The sequence below is a fragment of the Pongo abelii genome, chromosome 2, assembly GCF_028885655.2.
Source record: "Pongo abelii isolate AG06213 chromosome 2, NHGRI_mPonAbe1-v2.0_pri, whole genome shotgun sequence".
Taxonomy (NCBI): domain Eukaryota; kingdom Metazoa; phylum Chordata; class Mammalia; order Primates; family Hominidae; genus Pongo; species Pongo abelii.
In genome coordinates this window covers 185,306,577-185,327,058 of record NC_085928.1, presented here as the reverse complement: position 1 = coordinate 185,327,058, position 20,482 = coordinate 185,306,577, and the positions used below count along the sequence as shown (strand labels likewise).

The following is a 20,482-nucleotide window of genomic DNA, read 5'->3' as shown; positions in this document are numbered from 1 at the left end:
ATTGTGTAACATTGCCCTGCATACATGGCATATTTTCATTGTCAATTCTTTTTTATCAATCTTCTCCCATCCTCACTTTTCTACTTTGATCAATGAGAAAGAAAGAAAAACATAATCAAGACACACAGGAACTCCAGGCAGACCCGTAGAAGATTTACACACGATGCGTGAAAGACCAGGTGGCACAGTGAACTAGAAAGCACCAAAGAAATGTAGACTATAGAAGGATCTGTCTAAATGTCCTTGCTTAATTTCCATAATTTAATCTTTTCTTGGTTTCTTGGCTGTCAAGGTGAACATCAACACAATTCAGAAAGTTTTTTAAGGTATTGTAATTTATATAGCAAACACTTTAATTACTACATATAATTTGTTAAGAAAAATAACAAGGAAATGCATTACAGGTGGAGAGGAAAAGTGTTCTAAATCATCCAACTTCATTTTTTTTCATGTGTGCAATGGAGAAACTCTATATATGCCAAAGCATTTACTGCTTTAGCAAAGGGTTTTAATAACTATATATAGTTTGTTAAGAAAAATTACAAGGCAATGTATTGTAGGTAGGGGGGAAAAGGTATTATAATTCATCTAATTTCATTTTTTTAATGTGCATAATAGAAAAATTCTATACTTCCCAAAGCATATACTGCTTTGAAAGTTATTTGGCATGAGACTATTGAGAGAAAGAATAGTGGCTGCTATTTCTTATTAACACAAATTATTAACACAATTCTACTACTCAGAATTTTTTATGCATACTACAGAAAATGTGTTTTTAAACTTATAAAACTATTGTTCAATCTGGGGTATCTAAAAGAAATATTATGCTAAATTTTACTACACTAAAGTGACACATGTAACTGATTGGTACCATATTGTATTAGTCTTTTCCAAAAGGATTAAAGTATAAGTCACAGCTTCCCTCACCCTGGGTGATCAAACACTGGGCATAATGAAAAGCTGTATCTGAGGACAATACCAGTTGTGAAGTTTCAATTAGGCAGCAAAACAGAAACAAAGAAACATAAAAGGAAGTTTGAAGGTAGTAATAAAAATAATGGAAAGCATTTTTCTTTTGATTTATTGCTATTTTTTAGTCATTGCCATAATTTAAGAAAGTCAGAGTCACTATTACAGTTTGTTTGAACATCTACATTAGAAAATTAACTATAAAATATCTAGAGCACCTCCGGAAACTTGACTCATTGTACAAACATAGCACTGTATTATTTGCGGTAGTGACACACACACACACACACACACACACACACACACGCACGCAATATTTGGCAAATACCAGGAGGGAGTAATCAGCTTAACACTGAAACAACAAAGGATTGTCATCAACTTTAATAATGCTCACTACCTATTGGTTAAAATGCTGCCTAAGGATCAAATGCTTTGTGGTCTGACTCAGCTTATTATTTTATCCTTCTCTCACATAACTCCCTATCCTACTTTCCACCCACAAGTAATCACAAAGTACCTGCTCCTTTTATCTCAGTGCTTGTGATTGTGTAGCTTCTTATCTGAAACCTATCATATGTATAGACTTTATATATATTTTTTTCTGACACTTATTTTTAAAAGCATTTCATCAAAGACTTTTAAAACAGTAGATGCTTCATATGCAAATGTAAGAGACTAAGAATTATCAAAACAAGAACAAAGTTGTAGAACTCATACTTAGCAATTTTAAAACTTACTACAAAATTATTGTAATCTAGACAGTGTATTACTGGAATAATGACAGACATACAGATCAATATGAATAGAAATAATACATAAATTAACCCACAGATCTATGCTTAACTGGCATAATTTTTTAACAAAATGCCAAGAGAGTCAATGGGAAAAGAATAATCTTTTCAACAAACAGTACTGAGACAACTTGCTATCCATAAGCAAAAGAATAAAGTTGGACTCCTACATCACGCCATATCCAAAAATTAATTAAAAATGACAAAAATGTGAGAGCTAAAACTACAAAACTCTTAGAAGGAAACATAGGTGTAAATGCCTATGACGTTGACATAGGCAACAAAATAAAAATCACAATGAGTCATACTGGAATGATTATAATTTTAAAAAACAACAAACCACAACAGAAAAATAACAAGTGACAGAAAGGTTATTGAAAACTTGGACATCTCATATATATTGCTGGTGGGAATTTTAAACAGTGCATCCTCTATAGAAAACAGTTTATCAGTTCTTCAAACAACTAAATACAAAGTTACCACATGACTCAGCAATTCTACTCTTAGGTACATGCCCAAGAGAATCAGAAGCATAATATGTTCACACAAAAACTTATATGTGAATATCTGTAATAGAATTATTTGTAACAGTCAAAAAGTGAAAAAAGACCAAATGTCTATCAGCTGATAAATGGATAAACAATATGTGGTATATCAATACAATGGGATAGTATTCAGCCATGCAAAGAAATAAAGTACTGATATATGCTACAACATGAATGAATCTTAAAAGTATTATGCTACATAAAAGATGTTAGTCATGAAAAACCACACATTTTATGATTCCATTTATAGAAAACATCCAGCATATGGGAATTTATAGAAAGAGGTGATTAGTGGTTGCAAGGGGCTGGAGGGAGGAGATAATGGGGAACAACTGCTAATGTGTACAGAGTTTCTTTTGGGAGTGATGAAAATAGGTTGAATTAGTGATGATTTTTGCAGAACTTTGTGAATACGCTACAAAAAACAGTATTTAAAATGGTGAATTTTATGGTATGTGAATCATATCTCATTAAAAAAAAAAAAAACCTTAGTTGAAGCCACACTTTCTCGGAAATTGATTTTCTAGGCTGAGGAAGATGTCCACCTTAGCCGAATCTCATTCCTGTAACATCTTACTCTTCTATTCTGAACTCACTGTTACACTATGTATCTCTGTCCTTCTGGATCTTTGGCTTCTCCAATAGAGGGACTGTTTGTTTTGTCTCCTTGTGCTTCTCTTACGGTCATTTGAGAAATGCTTATTGATCAAATAAAGGAAGTCACTCTTAGAGAGCACATACACATCACGAGGAAAGAAAGAAGCCATGAGCATGTTAATTGCATCTGTACCTTTACCAAATAATTGATGATGAGCATCTTAACAGTGTGGCAGGGGCTTGCTTTCATAACTCTAGGGCCAGTTGAAGAAGCCATGCTGCCACAAAGCTACTCCCAACACTCCCTGCTGAGAACTGCCTTCTCTTTGTAGAACTGAGAAGGGGACAAGGAGCTGTCCAACTGATCTAGGTCCCATAGACATTCCTCTAGTAGAGAAGTGTCAGGAGGTACCAGTGGGCATTATCCCAGCAACTGAGGGCTCCTATCCCATCTGTGAGTGGTAAATAGAGTGCAAATTTAGAGATATCATACATCTCACTTATCTCTATCCTTGTTTTCAATCCTGATATGAATCATCTGGCCATCCTGGGCACTGAAAAGTATGATCTAGGAAAAGACAGCCATATTTCATCAATATCTATCCCATTATATTCAGATGTGATTTTACAGCCATCCTAATTATATCATAGTTATTGAACACTTATAAATTTGTAGTATTTCTTATATTTAACAAAAGAAAATTTGTGACATTTCTTCTATACCTTACACGACCTGCTAAGCGAAAATACAAATTTTTGAGCTAAATTTACCAAAATGGTTCCTATCCTGTTTGGTTCTTGGCTCAGAGAAGAGAAAAGAAACTGATTAGAGACTTAGTAGTAATTGTAAATATCATATGCCACACCCAAGAAACTCTCAAAATCCTAAAAATAATTGTCAATTTAACTAAATTATAGACTTTTAAATAATGATGTGTTGAGGTTATATTTCTTTTAGAAAATGGTACAACTCTTCCCTGAAATATTATCTCAGTGTGCAGATTTTAACACATTTCCTTATTAGTTCTGAATTCATCCCCAGAATTATATTTTACTTCTTTTATCTCTGAACATAGTATCTATCCAGATAGGTAATGGATAAGGTCTGAAAGGGGTATATCAAAAGATATTTTGTCTAGGGTATCCATGAGTCCTCTGAAATTATAGGCAATTTTAAAAGTATGTTATATGTAGTTTTCTGGGAAGAGGGCACATTTCTCAAAGCTGTTCAGCACCTTATGTAATGAACACCACTTATATTTTGTGCCCATTCTCATATTCATTCTTTTGTTCAGGACTAGTATGTCCTCATTATCAAGCTAGATGCACAAAGAATTAAAGACAAATATAAGACATCATTCATGAACTCAGGTATTTCATTGTGGAATTAAAGAGATGAGACTTGTATTTCTTTACTTTTATACAGAACAGATCGTATTTATAACCTCTAAGATCCCTTCCAGTGATAGAAATCTAAAATTGTGAATCATTATTGGCACACAGCAGTGGAGTTAAAAAGAGAGGAAAAACAAACAACGTAGGACCTTTGGAACTTTTCACATGGCATTCAGCCAATGGAACCTAACAATTCCAAGCTATAAGATACCTAAAGCAGGATCCTCCTGTCCAACCTACTCATTTCACACAGGCTCTCTATCTTTTGATTAGTGATTCTAGTCAATGTTTGATGTGACTGTCACTATTTGCAATATTAAATCCAAGATTTAACTTTATCCTCCTCAAGTCTGCTGAGAATGGCTTTGAACTGCGTGCCAGCACAGTGTGCCTGCCGCAGTTGTTCCCCACTCCTTTAGGGTTCTGCTGTATTGCCAGAGGCTGCACTGGAGGCTTTGTTTCAGTGACACTTTCAGAGTCCTCCTGCCCTGTTTCTAATTACTGCTCTTCAACTCTGTGCAACACCAATGCTGTCACTTTGCTGCCTTCTCTCCTTTCTGTGCAGCACTGCTTGTCCTGCAGCTTGAGTGATGAGTCACTCACTTTTTTGAACTCGCCTCCTTCTTCACCTCACTTGACTTGAGAAGTCCCCAAGAGGCTCAGCCACAGCCAAAAGACAGCACCAATCCTAATTTTTTTTCAGGGAAACTCAAGGAAGTCTTGCACTCCTGCTCACACTTTAGTGGGTGGTTTTGCCAGAGTTCCTAAACTCTTCACATCAGTTCTGGAACTCAGTTCCTGGTGTTTTGTTTGTTTGTTTTGTGTTTTTTTTTTTTTTTTGGTTTTTGTATTTTTTTAATTATCTGCTGCTCCTAAATTGACAACCTTCCTGGTGCCTCTGTTGCTATAAAACTGGGGTCCTGATAAATGTTTAATAATTTCCTCACAGGGACTGGGACCTACTGCAGAACCATTGGCAAAGTTGTCCTCAACTTCTATCTCCTTATTCTCATGCAAATCTTGGCCTTTTTTATATCACCCTGCAGCATCTTAATATAGACCCATTGTCTTCAGCAGGCTTTTAAAAAAGGTTTGGGATCACTCACAAAAGAGGTAACAATTTAAAATCGAATATGAACCATCACAATGCTTAAAATGGATCAGATTCTTCCCATCGCAGGGATTTTCTTTCAGGCCATATCCTCTCTTAGGGTCAACTAAACACCAGAGATTTCACTCCCAGCTCTCTCTTTTTAAAGTAAATCTCTTCCTCCTGTACCTTCACTCTCAGATTCCCACAACTTCCTAAAGCATGACAGTTTAGTCTTCGATACCAGAACCACACTCCTGACATAGCTTTGTGTATCTAAAAACTCATTAATTGCTTTACTAGTGTAAAAGCTGTGAAAGTTCAGTTTGTTCTGTGAAGGAGAAGAACAGAATTGAATTATTAGGCAAGGTTTCCATACACCACTCTCATCGTAGTTTGCTCGGCTCTTACGCCTTATACTAACTTGTCCAAATGAATATCAAAGCATTAACCAAAACAGGTTACTTACACCTAATCAGGAACAGTGACTAGTGAAACATCTAATAGTTGCTACACTCAGCATTTCTTTGTTTTTCTTCTAGAAGATGGTGAAAATAGGAGCATGCTGAAAAATTGTAAATCTTTCTTCTGTACTTTATATGATAAAGTCAAAGAAGCTGGTTTTTTTGTTTGTTTGTTTTTTGTTTTTTTTTTTGTATTAGTTTGCTAGGGTTGCCATAACAGAACAATACTGAGTGAGAGGCTTAAACAATAGAAATTTATGTCTTCAAAGTTCTGGAGGCTATAAGTTCAAGACGAAGGTATTGGCAGGGGTGGTTTCTTTCCGGGGCTCTCTCCTGGCCTTGTAGATGACCATATTTTGTTCGTGTCTTCCCATGGCCCCCCAAGTCTGTCTATGTCCTAATCTCTTTTTATTAGAACACCAGTCATGGTTGATTGGGAAATGCCCCAATGCCCTCATTTCAACTTAATTGGCTTTTAAAAGACTATATCCAAATACAATCATATTCTGAGGGGCTAGAGTTTACTCAACATATTAATTTTGGAAAGATAACTCAGCCAAGAACACCTCTTGACTGAATATCACATGGATTCCACGGTCAAATATATCGAGAAATCTTAGTCTGACTCTAATTAGGGCCACCATACCATCTAGCAAATGCCTATTCTTATATAATTACTCATAGCAACCCCTTTCACTCTCAAAAGAGTCTTGGTTGGTCTGTGTATTATACAGTTACTATGATGCAAGTTTCTTGGTTTTGTCTAGTTTTCCCTACTGTACCCAAAGCTATCCTAGGAACACAAGATATTACTCTGAATAAGATTACTGAATATTAAACTAAGCTGTGTTTACTTGGTTAACATTTACTATGGATCCTAAAGTTTTCTTGGAATATTGAAATGACAGAGACTTTCAAAGAGATACCACAGTAACAACTTAAGTGTGTTTGTGGAGCAGGTGAAAAATTTCAATGAGATGTATTCTAGAAATAATTGCCTAAAGCACATTATCTTTTCAGCCTATTGCTTGAAAATGTGCATATCTGTATTATCATAAAAACTGTGACTTTATCATTTTTTTTCCAAGATAAAATTGCATTTTCTATTCTGTCACTGAAATGGAAAAATCACCCAAGGGACTGGTTAGAGAAGGCTTTTTTAAGGGTTTTGTTCAAATCTGTGTTTAAAAAACACAGACTTTTGAACATGGTTAGCAATGAACTGGAACAGATCATGCTGAGGAAAAGATTGGTTCGGATACACTGATTTTCCAGACTCTAGACTGTACCAAAAATTCAATTATAAATCTAATTACAACTTCAATTGTTAAACAATCAACCAGATTACTTTTTGTTGCTGGCTGTCTTGTTTCCTGCTGACTCATAAGCAGGTGCACCTGCAGGTGTAAACTTTGCTATCACCATGTGACCTAATCAGCCCTGCCCTTTCCTACTTCCTGTATAACTTTTTACACATCTTAAGCTACAAAATCTGCAAAAGCTGAGGTACAAACCACACATTTCTATGTTGGGACATAAAACTGGAGAAGGATTCGTAGCAGGAAGGGCAGATGTTTCATGTCAGCAATCCCACAGTAGGTTTGACTGTATAGTAGTAATTCCAGATATTCCTCAAAAATGACTCCGTGGTTACATACATTTGGGAGATTTTACAGACTATACCACTTTTAGAGACTTGAAAACACATTACAATAATAATAAGTCTAATAGTTTTATAGTAAAGAAATCTGTAGTGTATAGTAAAGGATTCTCCATTTCCTTAACAAATTAACTGCAGATACTTTTGTAAATGTTAGCAAATAATGGCCTGAGGAATTAAAGAGAATGGAAGGGAAAAACAAAAGAAGATTAAGAAAGGCTTTCAGGAGCCCCTGTACCCAAAAGGAAGCAGCGAGGGTATTCAATAATCATATGGAGGGGTATGCATGTATATAAGTCACAATCTTTGTAAATATATAGGTGGTGTCACTGCTCATTACTCAAGTGTCAGGGAAAGAAAGTTAATTACCTGACACGTTTCCAGCAGACAGAGCTATTTTCACATTTAAAAGAGCGACCAAAGCCTCGCTTTTAATTTATTTAAAAAATAGTCCACATTTATACTCCTCAACTCTAACACTTAGATGATTTGCTCTCAAAAAACATAATATTCCAGAGATTCAATTTTTTTAATTCTCATTGAAAAATTTAGGAACTGAGTGGCTGTTGATAGGCAAATAAAAGTGCAACACAATTTTTCATACAAGACACATCTCTGAAATGAAATTGTATGGTACTGAAATTTACAATGCTAGCAGTTTGAAGTAAATGCAATAACACTTTAAAGTGGCATTACAAGATTTATTTTTACATACTTAAAATTCAAAAACTGTCTTCAGAGAATTCTAAAAATAGAAAATGTTTACTTTAGGAGCACTCATCTATGTTTTGGTTCAACACTAAACCATAAAAGAATTCATGAAGCATACCTAACATTTAGTTCTTAGAATCTGCTTTGTAAATACAATTTTCAAGTGGTAAATATGCAAATAATCCTCAATTATCAAGATTAGGTGCAGATACTATCTCATGGATGACCTATAACCACCAAATCTTGTCAAACATCACATTGTTTTAGACATTTATTTATTCTGCAGCACTCATTCCAACAGAATTTTGCTTGATGATAGAGATTCTCTGTAAAGCCATATTGGCTATTAAACACTTCAAATATGACTGGTATGGCTGCCTTTTAAATTTTATTTCATTTAAATTAATTTAAAGTTAAATAGCCATATATGGCTAGTGGCTATCATATTGGACAGCACAGCTCTAGCCCTTCTAACTCAGTAGACACCGTAGACGTGGTGAGATTTTGTCCAGATGTTCCACTGTGATGCCCCATCCCGTCAAGAGAGAGCCTGTTGTCTCAGCTACTGTGAGTTCTGTCAGCAGATAGCCTCCCGCTGTTAAGATTTTCAGGGTTTGCCTCAGTCATCCAGTCTTCACACAATGGCACAACATCCTGGGGGAGGCACACTTCCAATGACTGATTGCAGAAGGGGCATAGGGACTGGGCCATTCGGACCACCAGTGAACAAGTCTGATAGGTCGTATCTTCAGGTGTGGTTTGACTGTTGCAATAACACAAAGTGGAACACAAAGGGAGTTCTATTTCTCTCTTTATCCAATCCTGCTGTGCTCCCTGTTTTCCACAGGTATTGATCATTAATAAAACCCTTGCAAACCAAACTTGCTCTCAGTACCTGCTTCTGGACAATCTGACCATTGTCAGTCTCTAAGAACTGATGTGGAGTGATTTGTAGAATAACTTTCAAGTGGGGAAAAAAACTCCAACAAAGTACAAATGCATATTTATACTATGCTGCATTTTATGTAAAATCAAAGGATAAATAAGAAGAGTATGTGTATATGCTTATTTCCTACAAAAAGAAACACAGAATAGACAAACCATAAATAAATAAGATAGATTTCTTATAGGGGGTAGGTGAAGTGAGGTGGTAGATTGAAGGGGAAAGATAAACAAATGAATAGATACTTTGATCTTAATGAGAGCCATGTCTCTCACTGTTGGTGAGGGGATTTACAAATAGGGAAGAAGGAAAGAGCAGAATAAATCTTATACATGCTGGGTTGGAATTGAAGCTATCAATATCTATAAATACAGATTGCTACCTCTACTATCTATCTATCTATCTATCTATCTATCTATCTATCTGTCTATCTATCTAATCTACCTAATCTAACTTTGTCCATTGAGAGGACTTAAAACACGCAACAACAGTCAATAGGTCTAGCACTTAGATATTGATTCTAAATATCTTTTTCTACGAAAAGGAACTAGAGATTTTTGGAGAAATGGCTGACTCTAGGTATGAGTGGAGAAAATACAAGATAAGCCTAAAACAAGCCTAAAACATTGTGCTGTGTCAGAAAGTAAGCATGCATTCAAAAGATGACGCAGACATACAAAGATGTCAAAATATTGGACAATTTTTTATTGTTATTTCTTAATGATACGTGATATTTATACATATATATGGTGATGCATGTGACATTTTGTTACATGCATAAAATGTATAATGATCCAGTCAGGGTATTTAGGGTATCTATTACCTTGAGTATTTACTATTTCTATACATTGGGAACATTTCAAGTCCTCTTTTCTAGCTATTTTGAAATATAAAATACATTGTTGTTAACTATAATCACCCAACACTGATATTGAATGTTAGAATTTATTCCTTCTATCTAACTGCATATTTGTACCAACTGACCAACCTCTCTTCATCCCCCTGGCGCCCACCACACCTCTACCCACAGCCTCTGATATCTATCATTCTACTCTCTATCTCCATGATATAAACTATGTTTTTTTAGCTTCTATATATGAGTAAGACCATGCATATTTATATTTCTATGCCTGGTTTATTTCACATAACATACTGACCTCCAGTTCCACCCATGTTGCTGTAAATGACATGATTTCATTTCTTTGATGGCTAAATAGTATTCCATTGTGCATATATACCACATTTTATTTATCCAAGCACCTTGAGGATAAGCTATCTTGCTTACAGCCACCACCTGGGGCTGAAGCACATGCTCCCTAGCCATCTACCTACAGCTACTATTACTAAAAGACGCCCCACATTCACCAGAAATAGGGCTGCAACACAGCTGCTGCTGCCCCATCCACCTTTGGTGGTATCTGAGCACTCCTCTTGGGGACGTGAGATCAGATTCACCCAACCTGCCACCACCACCACAGCTGACATCTACCTGTACACAACATCTGCAGGCCAAAGGACTGGCCCATTGAAGCTACCACCAGTACCAGTACAAAGAGAGGTTTATCCTGCCGCTGCTACTGCCATTGTCCACACCATGCCCACTGCCTGGGGGCTACATGCCCAACCCACCAATGCTACTGCTAGCACCCAAGCAAGCCTGAAAGCCCAAGAATTGACCTGTAAAGACACATATAGAATGAAAGTAAAGGGATATATTATTACATATTGATAAAGGGGTCAATTCGGCAAGAAAATGTAACAATTGTAAACATATATGCACCCAATACCAGAGTGCCCAGCTATATAAAGCATGCATTATTAGATCTAAAGGGAGAAATAGACTCCAGTACAATAACTGGGGACTTCAACACCTCACTCTCAGCAAACAGATAATTTAGACAGAAAATGAACAAACATTGGAGTTAAATTACTCTTTGAAACAAGCTGACCTAACAGACACTGACAGAACATTTCATCCGACAGCTACAGAAAACACATTCTTCTCATCAGCATTTAGAAAATTTTCCATGAAAGACTATATGTTAAGGCACAACACAAGTCTCAACAAATTTGGAAAAAATCAAAATCACAGCCAGGTGTGGTGACTCACACCTACAATCTCAGCATTTTGGGAGGCCAAGACAGGAGAATTGCTAGAGCCCAGGAGGTTGAGACTAGACTGGGCAACATAGTGAGAACTTGTCTCTACAAATAATAAAAATATTAGCCAGGCATGGTGACACATCCCTTTGGTCCCAGCTACTTGGAGGCTGAGGTGGGAGGATCACTTGTGCCTTGAAGGTTGAACTGCAGTGTGTCTGTTTTTATACCAACACCATATTGTTTTGTTTACTATATGCTTGTAATATACTTTGAAGTCAGGTACTGTAATGTCTCCAGGTTTCTTCTTTTTGTTCAGGATTGGATTGGCTATTTGGGCTCTTTTATGGTTCCCTTCAAATATTATAATTGTTTTTTCTAATTCTGTAGAAACAATGACATTGATGGGGATTGCGCTGAATCTGTAGATTGATTTAGGCAGTTTGGTCATTTTAAGAATATTAATTATTCTAGTCCATGAGCACGAGATGTCTTTCCATTTGTTTGTGTCCTCTTCAGTTTATTTCATCAGTATTTTGGAGTTTACTTTGTTGAGGTCTTTAATTTCCTTGGTTAAATTTATTCCCAGGTATTTTTCGAAGCTATTGTAAATGGGATTGCGTTTTTGATTTCTATCACAGCTCGTTTGTTGTTGGTTTACAGGAAGGCTGATGATTTTGTATGTTGATTTTGTATCCTACAACTCTACTGAATTTATCAGATCTAAGATTGTTGAGTTTTATTAGCTATGAGACCATGTCACTGTGTAGAGGGATAATTTGACTTCTTTTTTTCCAATCTGGATGTCTTTTTATTTCTTTCTTTTGCCTGACTGCTCTGGCTAGGACTTCCAGTACTATGTTGAATAAGAATGGTGAAAGTGGAAATCCATGTCTTTTTCCAGTTCTCACAAGAAAGGCTGTTAGCTTTTCCCCATTTAGTATGGTATTAAGCATGGGTTTGTCACATATAGCCTTTATTATATTGAGGTATATTCCTTTTAATCCTACTTTGTTCAGAATTTTTATCATGATGGAGTGTTGAATTTACCAAATGCTTTCTGTATCTATTGAGGTGATCATGTTTTTGTCTTTCGTTCTATCAATGTTTATCATGTCTATCATGTTTATTGATTTGCATATCTTGTATCATCTTTCTGACGTACTGTTGAATTTGGTTTGCTAGTATTTCGTTGATGATTTTTTGTGTCTGTGTTCATCAGGGATATCGATCTGTAGTTTTTTCTTGTTGTTGCATTCTTGCCTGGTTTTGATATCAAGGTAATGCTGGCATGATAGAATGAGATACGAAGAATTTCTTCCTCTTCAATTTTTTGGACTAGTTTGAGGAGAATTGGTGTTAATTCTTCTTTGAAAGGTTAGTAGAATTCAACAGCGAAGCCATCCCACCCTAGGTTTTTTTTGTTGTTGTTGGAAGACTTTTTATTACTGACTCAATTTTATTACTTGCTCTTGGTATGTCCAGGTTTTCTATTTTTTCCTGATTCAGTCTTTGTAGATTGTATGTGACCAAAATTTATCCATTTTCTCTCAGGTTTCCAGATTGTTAGTGTATAGTTGTTCCTAATAGTCCCCCTGATCTTTTGTATTTATGTGGTTTCAGTTGTAACGTCTTTTTTCATTTCTGATTTTGTTTATTTGGGCCTTAACTCCTTTTTATTTGTTAATCTAATTAGTGGTTTATCTATTTTATCTTTTCAAAAAGCCAACTTTCTGTTGATTGCTGTTTTGTATTTTTTCAACTCTAGTTCCTCTAGTTCTACTCTGATATTTTATTATTTGTTTCATTCTGCTAAGTATGGGTTTGGCTTATTCTTGCTTTTCTAGTTCATTGAGATGGATCATTAGATTGCTTACTTAAAACCTTTGTATTTTTTTGATATAGGTGTTTTTGCTATGAAATTCCCTCTTAGCACTGCTTTTGCTATATCTCATAGGTTTTCGTAAGTTGTGTTCCAATTTTCATTTGTTTCAATATTTTTTCCCTCTTTAACCTGATGGTCATTTAGGAGCATGTTGTTAATTTCCATGTATTTTTATAGCTTCCAAAATTCCTCTTGTTATTGATTTCTAGTTTTATTCCATTGTGGTCTGAGGAGATACTTGATATGATTTCAATTTTTTTTTTTAAGACAGAGTCTAGCTCCGTAACCAAGGCTTGCGTGAAGTACTGTGATCATGAGTCACTACAGTTCATCCTTCAAGGCTCAAGTGATCCTCCCACCTCAGCCTCCCAAGTAGCTGGGACCAAAGGCATCTGCAAAATGAAGCCAGTTACTGCTGTCTTGTTGAAGCAACCATACAAGGTAAAAAATAAGAAGTGCTACAAAATTTTTAAACTAATCATATCGTTGTTTCAATAGCTTCTATATTCATGAAGATAGAAACATTAGTAAATCTTCTTTTTTAGCAGTGGATTTTATCATCCTCAGAATTCATCATAGATTTTTGTGGAAACTTTAGTTCTTAAACAAAACAAACGGATTGTCTCTATTGATCGAGTACACATTTAATTTAAAGTAGAGTGCTCCCAATACAATAATAAGTACAAAACATTCTAAATGATAAATTTAGTATATGGTACACTGATTTTTTATGAACAATAACCACTCAAAAATGTTCTCTGTAGGCTATAATCCTAGACATTCAAACAATCAATTGCAAATTTCCCTCTGTGGGGCCAAGAGAACTTATGTCACCAAAATTATTTTTCAAAACAAAATTTAGACTTTTGAAAGGCGCAGTTTGAATTTAAACAATCAATCTTTTCAAGATGTTATGAATAAACTTTCAGAAAAATTTTGCGGCTTAACAATGAGCGGTTCTAAGAATCAAGTTGAATAATATTACATGTAAATCTGAAGCCTGCAGAGCACGTATAAGAACCACCAGACACTTACAATGAAATAGTAAGAATTCAGACACTATATTTTCTCCAACCAAGTGACAAGGCATTTCATACTGTGAATATCTAACACTTTGCTTTGACAACTAGGCACATATTTATATTTTCTGCCATTCTAGTCAGGGAATGGTTCAACATTGTCTCAGTTGATTTAGTGCCAACTCAAGTCAGTCTTTCGATATTTGTCCAGGTAACTGGACCAGGAATACCTGGTGATGACTTGCCACAAATTACAGTGATATTCTTTATTCTTTGAATAGTTTTGTTTGGCAGGAGTGATGTTGAACAGACAGTAGATAAACAACACAGAGATCCACTGAATTGTAACACTGGGAATATTAAATAAACTGTTTCATTTGATATATTTCCCTAGAATAGAGCCACTGAAAAGACTTTTCTCTCCAGAATTTAAAACAAATAAAAAGGAAAAAAAGGATTGTAGCAGAAAGACAGAGAGAGGGACATAGATACAAAACTTTAAATCAGGACGGATTTCTGAAAATGGTACATAAGGAAATTCAAGTCTAAGTCAAGACAAACAATTAACTGGTAGTAAATAGATTACCAGTTACCTGGAGGTGTTACTAAAATTAAAATCAACATTGTAGTCAACACAGAATTCAGAAGATAAATTATTAAAGAAAGTACATGGAAGAAAAGGATTTGTTATTCCTAATACTATTTTCAGTTCTTCAGATTTCAGACAATCTTACTGCTTAGAAATTTGGAAAGGGTTTTCTTTTCCATGTTTCAACATAGATCAAATGGAATAGTACTCAAAGATACATAATTTTTACTTTCTTATTTTTATGCTTACCTCATATCTTTCTGATTTTCTGTTTGTTTTGGGTCTTACTCTATGTAGCTGATTTATGATTTTAGGCCAAATACAACTCCAACTACAACCTATCACTGGTATTACAACTATGACTAGATATGTAAATATCAGTTTGTATGCCCCATTTACTTGAGTCTTTGGCTAAAATGCAGGGTTCTTGTGCTTCAAGATTGAGAATTGATTTTTTGCTATATAAACACTAAAGTCTCTTAGAATTCCAGAAATATATGGTCCTGGGAAATCAGATTTGTTCGGATCATAGTTTAGTGTAGTTGAAATACTTATAGCAAGTTGGTGAAACCAGTCATGGGGGTCAGAATATGCCACCCCCAAATATGCCAATTTAGCATAAAGATTACTTTGAGCTGAAGATAACTGAGAAACAGAAGATGTTCCCCGTGCCCTACAAAACACTCTCTGCCTCCCCCACAATTTACAAAAAGTCAGGGTTAGACTTTTAATGGAGACTCTTATTAACCCAGAGGGGCAGAGGAAAGGGAACTACATAACAAACCTTACTCAAACAAAACTTTTATCTTTCATTAACTTCCCCCCATATATTTATCTTCCCATAGTTTGCTACCCCTGAAAGGCTAAATCTCTTTTCTTTTGTCTTGTTACTTCTCTACACGTTTATTGTTCTTTCTTAAGATATTATGTAAGAGCTAAGTTCTAACAACCCTGAGTTACCCATCACTGAATTTCTCCTATATGTATGTGTGCTGGATTTTAATTTATGTAAATTTTACCTTGAAAAATACTGGTGGTGTGGGAACGTACAGATGAAAAACAAAAAATAGTAGAAATGCAGACAGTTGAGGCAGGGCATGGTGGCTCACGCCTGTAATCCTAGCACTGTGGGAGTCCGAGGCGGGCGGATCACGAGGTCAAGAGATCCAGACTATCATGGCTAACATGGTGAAACCCCGTCTCTACTAAAAATACAAAAAATTAGCCGGGCGCGGTGGCGGGTGCCTGCAGTCCCAGCTACTCCTGAGGCTGAGGCAGGAGGATGGCGTGAACCCGGGAGGTGGAGCTTGGGCGACAGAGCGAGACCCCGCCTCAGAAAAAAAAAAAAGAAATGTAGACAGTTGATAAAACTGGGTGAGGCGTATGGAATGTTCATTATTTGACTCTGTTTACTCTGTTTATATTAAAGACCAAACAAAGTTAAAGACTACCTCCTTGTATTTTGGGTTGTTCTAAATTACTTCTTTACAGCTTATCACCCTTAAATTGGTGAATAAAACAAAGTTCTTAAATTGAAAAAAGGTAGTTTTAGATTAGTCCCTCTAATAATCATTTCCTATGATTTGGATGTGTACCCCACAGCTCATGTGTTGGAAACTTGATCCCCAAAGTAACCATGTTGAAAGGTGCGACCTTTAAGAGGCGATTGGATCATGAAGTATTCTCACACATGGATTAATGCTGTTATCCTGAGAGCAGACGCGTTATTTCAGGGGCATGTTATAAAAGTGAGTTCGGCCCTTTCTTGCTCTCATGGATGCTCTCTTACCATTCTGCCTTCCACCACTGGAGGAAATGATTAAAGCCCTTGCCAGATGTGAGCCCCTTGACCTTCGACTGACCAGCCTCCTGAACTGTAAGAAACAAATCTCTGCTCTTTATAAATTACTCAGTTTCAAGTACTCCATTATAGCAACACAAAATGGACTGAGAAAATTGAAACCAGAAGTGTGGTTCTTGCTATAACAAATTCCTAGAAATGTGGAAGCAGCTTTGGAAGTGGACAGTGGGTAAAGGCTGGAAGAACTTAAAGAAACAGGCTAGAAAAAGCCTAAATTGTTATGAGCAAATCTAGGATTATTAACAGCAACTCTGGTGAGGTCTTTAAAAAAAGACAAGAGCTGTAGGGAAGTCTGTATCTTCTTAGAGATTACTTAAATTGTCATGATCAGAATGTTAACAGAAATACGCACAGTAAAGGCCATTCTGATAAGGTCTCAGGCAGAAATGAGGAACAATGTACTGGAAACTGAAGTAAAGGACATCGTTGTTACAAAGTGGCAATGAATTTGACTGAATTGTGTCCATGTCCTAGGGCTTTATGGAAGGTAGAATTTAAAAACAATAAAGAAAGTTAACTGGCAGAAGAATATATCTAAGCAGCAAAGTGTTCAAGGTGCTACATGGCTTCTTTTGACTGTTTACAGTCAAATGAAAGAAGTGAAAAATGTTTTAAAATGGAATTTTTAATTAAAAGAGAAGTAGAACAGAAAAATTTGGAAAATTGCAACCTTGTCACGTAAAAAATGAAAAAGTATTTTTAGGAGAAGAAAGAAAGGGTGCCGCTATTTGATAAGAACATTAGCATGGATAAAAAGAAGCCAGGCGCTATTCGTCAAGGTGATGACAGAATAAAGCCATTTCAGAGATTCTATATATGCTAAACTTGCAACTATTTTAGGAAGTTTAGATTATTTTAGAATAAAAAGTAGAAAAAAGGCATGTTGAAACTCCTTACAACTCTGGCCAATGCTTGCTAGCTATGACTGAATTCTGTATTTATGAAATGACCTGGGGCAAGAAAATGTTGAGTAATGGTGCCAACCAACTTACCAACTTACCAACTTAGGTTAGAGCAGTCGTACAAAGTCCGTTTTTGGTAGCACTGCAGCCCATTGACTTGCCACAGTGAGTTAACTGCCAAACGCAGCTTCCTGAAGCTAAGCAATTACAATGCAGGACAGTGAGTGTATTTGCAAATGAGAGAGCTGACTGGTGTTTTAGGTGATGTCTAGAAATTGTAGATAGATGCCTACTAATTCTAAATTAAAATTGTAACGATAAGACATGGGACTGTACAAAGCACAGATCTGTGAGATCCCAGAGAAAATTTACATGGATTATTAAAGGAATACTTTTGTACCATATAGAAGAAAAAGCAATAATCAGTAGATGCAACAAAATTCCTAAGTTATAATTCATATGTGATGCAATTTGCTTCCTTCTTGGAGAAAGTTGCTAATTAATTGGTAAAGTTAACATAGAATCGGTAACTGGATTTGAGTAAGATAACTAGTAAATTCTTTTGTGATTTTTTGGGGAAAAAAACAAAAAATACTGGCAGAACACATAAATAATTACATAATTTTTTGGGTTAGTTTAATTACTGACTGAACTGTCACGGTTAATGGGTCAGTATCACCCTGGAAGAAGATTCAAAGAGCTTTTTCCTCAGCCAAGTTGAATGAACAGAATATCCGTCAATGACACATTGGACAGAAATTCAATGATGCGGTGAGCATCTGCCAAAATCACAGTTGTTTTCTCTCTCGCACATGATCCCTACTATCATGAACACAGCTATCTGGAAAAAGAAAGATATTTGCTGCAAAGTAGCCATCTCTATACTTACAGTGATTGGCCAAAACAATGAGGTCCCTTCTCTTAAGACAGCCAGAAAATCTCATTAAATCCATTCTTCTTTAGCATCCTTTCTTACTACTTTACTCACCTAACTTGATCATGTGTACCTCTAAACCCTGGACTTAAACTTATTACAGCTGCCCCAAAGCAGCAGACATTTCATGCTCCTGGGTATTTGTACATGCTATTGGCTTACCTGGAGTACCTGTCACACCTGGTGTTAATTTGTCTTATCAGTCAATCAACAATAACACATAAAATACATTTCTGTCTGTTCATCATACTGTAATTTGTTGAGATAAAAATACATTATAGTCTAAATCCAATTTATACCAACAAATTGGTAGTCTATAATTTCGAGAAGATAAAAAATAAATTGCTTTTTAAAACAACAAGATGGGATGATAAGAATTATTTGACGTCACTATTCCTGATAGATAGCATTTACTTATAAATTGCAATCTTGTAATGCTTACTCACAAGTATAATAATGATGACCAACAAACTTACCGACACTTGGGTAACCAGGCGTAGAAGGGTCTCCTCCTGGATTCAGTGACACCATGAAGGTATCATGGCTAGGATTCACAGTCTTTGGCAAATCACAAGGATCAATATACAGAAGAACACCTCCAAATCCAGCCTTTTCCAATGAGGAAAGCTGAAAGAGGGAAGCAAGCGATTAAAAAATATTATCACGCACATTAAAAGTTCATATAGTGCCATTTTGCCAATGTGGCTATGATAAGATGACTCTTTTTCCACTTTGTTTTTTTGTTTTTTTGTTTTTTTTTTGAGATGGAGTCTCGCTCTGTCGCCCAGGCTGGAGTGCAGTAGCGTGATCTCAGCTCACTGCAACCTCCACCTCCCGGGTTCATGCCATTCTCCTGCCTCAGCCTCCCAATTAGCTGGGACCAGAGGTGACTGCCACCACGCCCGGCTAATTTTTTGTATTTTTAGTAGAGACGGGGTTTCACCGTGTCAGCCAGGATGGTCTCGATCGCCTGACCTTGTGATCCGCCTGCCTCGGCCTCCCAAACTGCTGGGATTACAGGCATGAGCCACCACACCCGGCCTTTTCTTTTAAAATAAGCAGATATTTTAGATTTCTATCAAGCCCAGAAGCTTTTTCTACTGGCTTTTTTTTTCCTCTTTTCTTTTTTCTCCTGTTTTTCTCTATCTCTACCAGCATTGCTATAATGTCTATATTTTATTTCAATTGTCTATTCATGGAATTCCTCACTCTTTGATTTTTAACTAAGTGGATTTTAACTTTCTACTTTTTTTGGATTAATAGAGGATCTACCATACTAAAATAAGGTTCTTATTTTAAAAGGAGAGTTGTTGTGACCATTATGTCTTTCCCTAATGCAGAAATCACCTGCAGTATTGTAACATATTCTTTCCAGGGCTGAGCCTGTCACACCAGTCATTAAAATGTTGAAATACTGTCACACTGTTTAGAAAATAGCCACTGTCCTGAACCTCCTGACAGCCCCCAGTATACTAGTCATCTTGGTCTCTGCCTGGAGGTACCAGCCAGACCTCTCAGATACAGCAACTGAGGAATTTACACGTAACCTTATGGGGGGTCTCCTTCTGAAAGATCAGCCCTTGTTCTGCCCCCGTCGTTAAATGTTTTGAAAATAGACCCTGTCATTTGAGACATATTTAACGTAAAGATTCCTCTCTGTTCCTTGGTAAGCACACAATAGATAAGTATGATGGAACAGAAGAACCTGACAATATACTAAGTTTCTTTTTATTTTAACTCTTTAAATTGATTGTTTTTTGTAAAGAGCTTATTCATTTTAGTCATCTTAGTATGACTTACCTGATATGAAAAACAATAATCATGATTTGCTAATTCTATTAGTTTTTCAAGAGAGAGGAAAAGTAATTAGAGAACATAAAGATAATAAAGGAGAACATGACTAAAGGTCATATTCAATATAGGCAGTCACTGCTCGTTGTGTGACTTTAGTTAACACCCATACTTCACTCCCCAATTACTGCTTATGTTGTGTATTGACTTTTGCAGTGGAGTAAGCAAGGCAGCAC

At 36.1% G+C, this 20,482-nt stretch overlaps 1 protein-coding gene across 14 annotated transcripts in view; it reads right to left on the bottom strand.

The window, feature by feature from the left end:
- The window catches only part of NAALADL2 (N-acetylated alpha-linked acidic dipeptidase like 2), a 1,370,084-nt gene that overhangs the window by 459,419 nt on the left and 890,183 nt on the right, over nucleotides 1-20,482 (bottom strand). For all 14 annotated transcript variants that reach the window (XM_063722339.1, XM_063722336.1, XM_063722335.1 and 11 more), the window contains one exon: nucleotides 18,932-19,082. In XM_063722339.1, coding sequence (XP_063578409.1) covers nucleotides 18,932-19,082 — 151 coding nt within the window. The remainder of the gene's footprint in view (nucleotides 1-18,931; nucleotides 19,083-20,482) is intronic.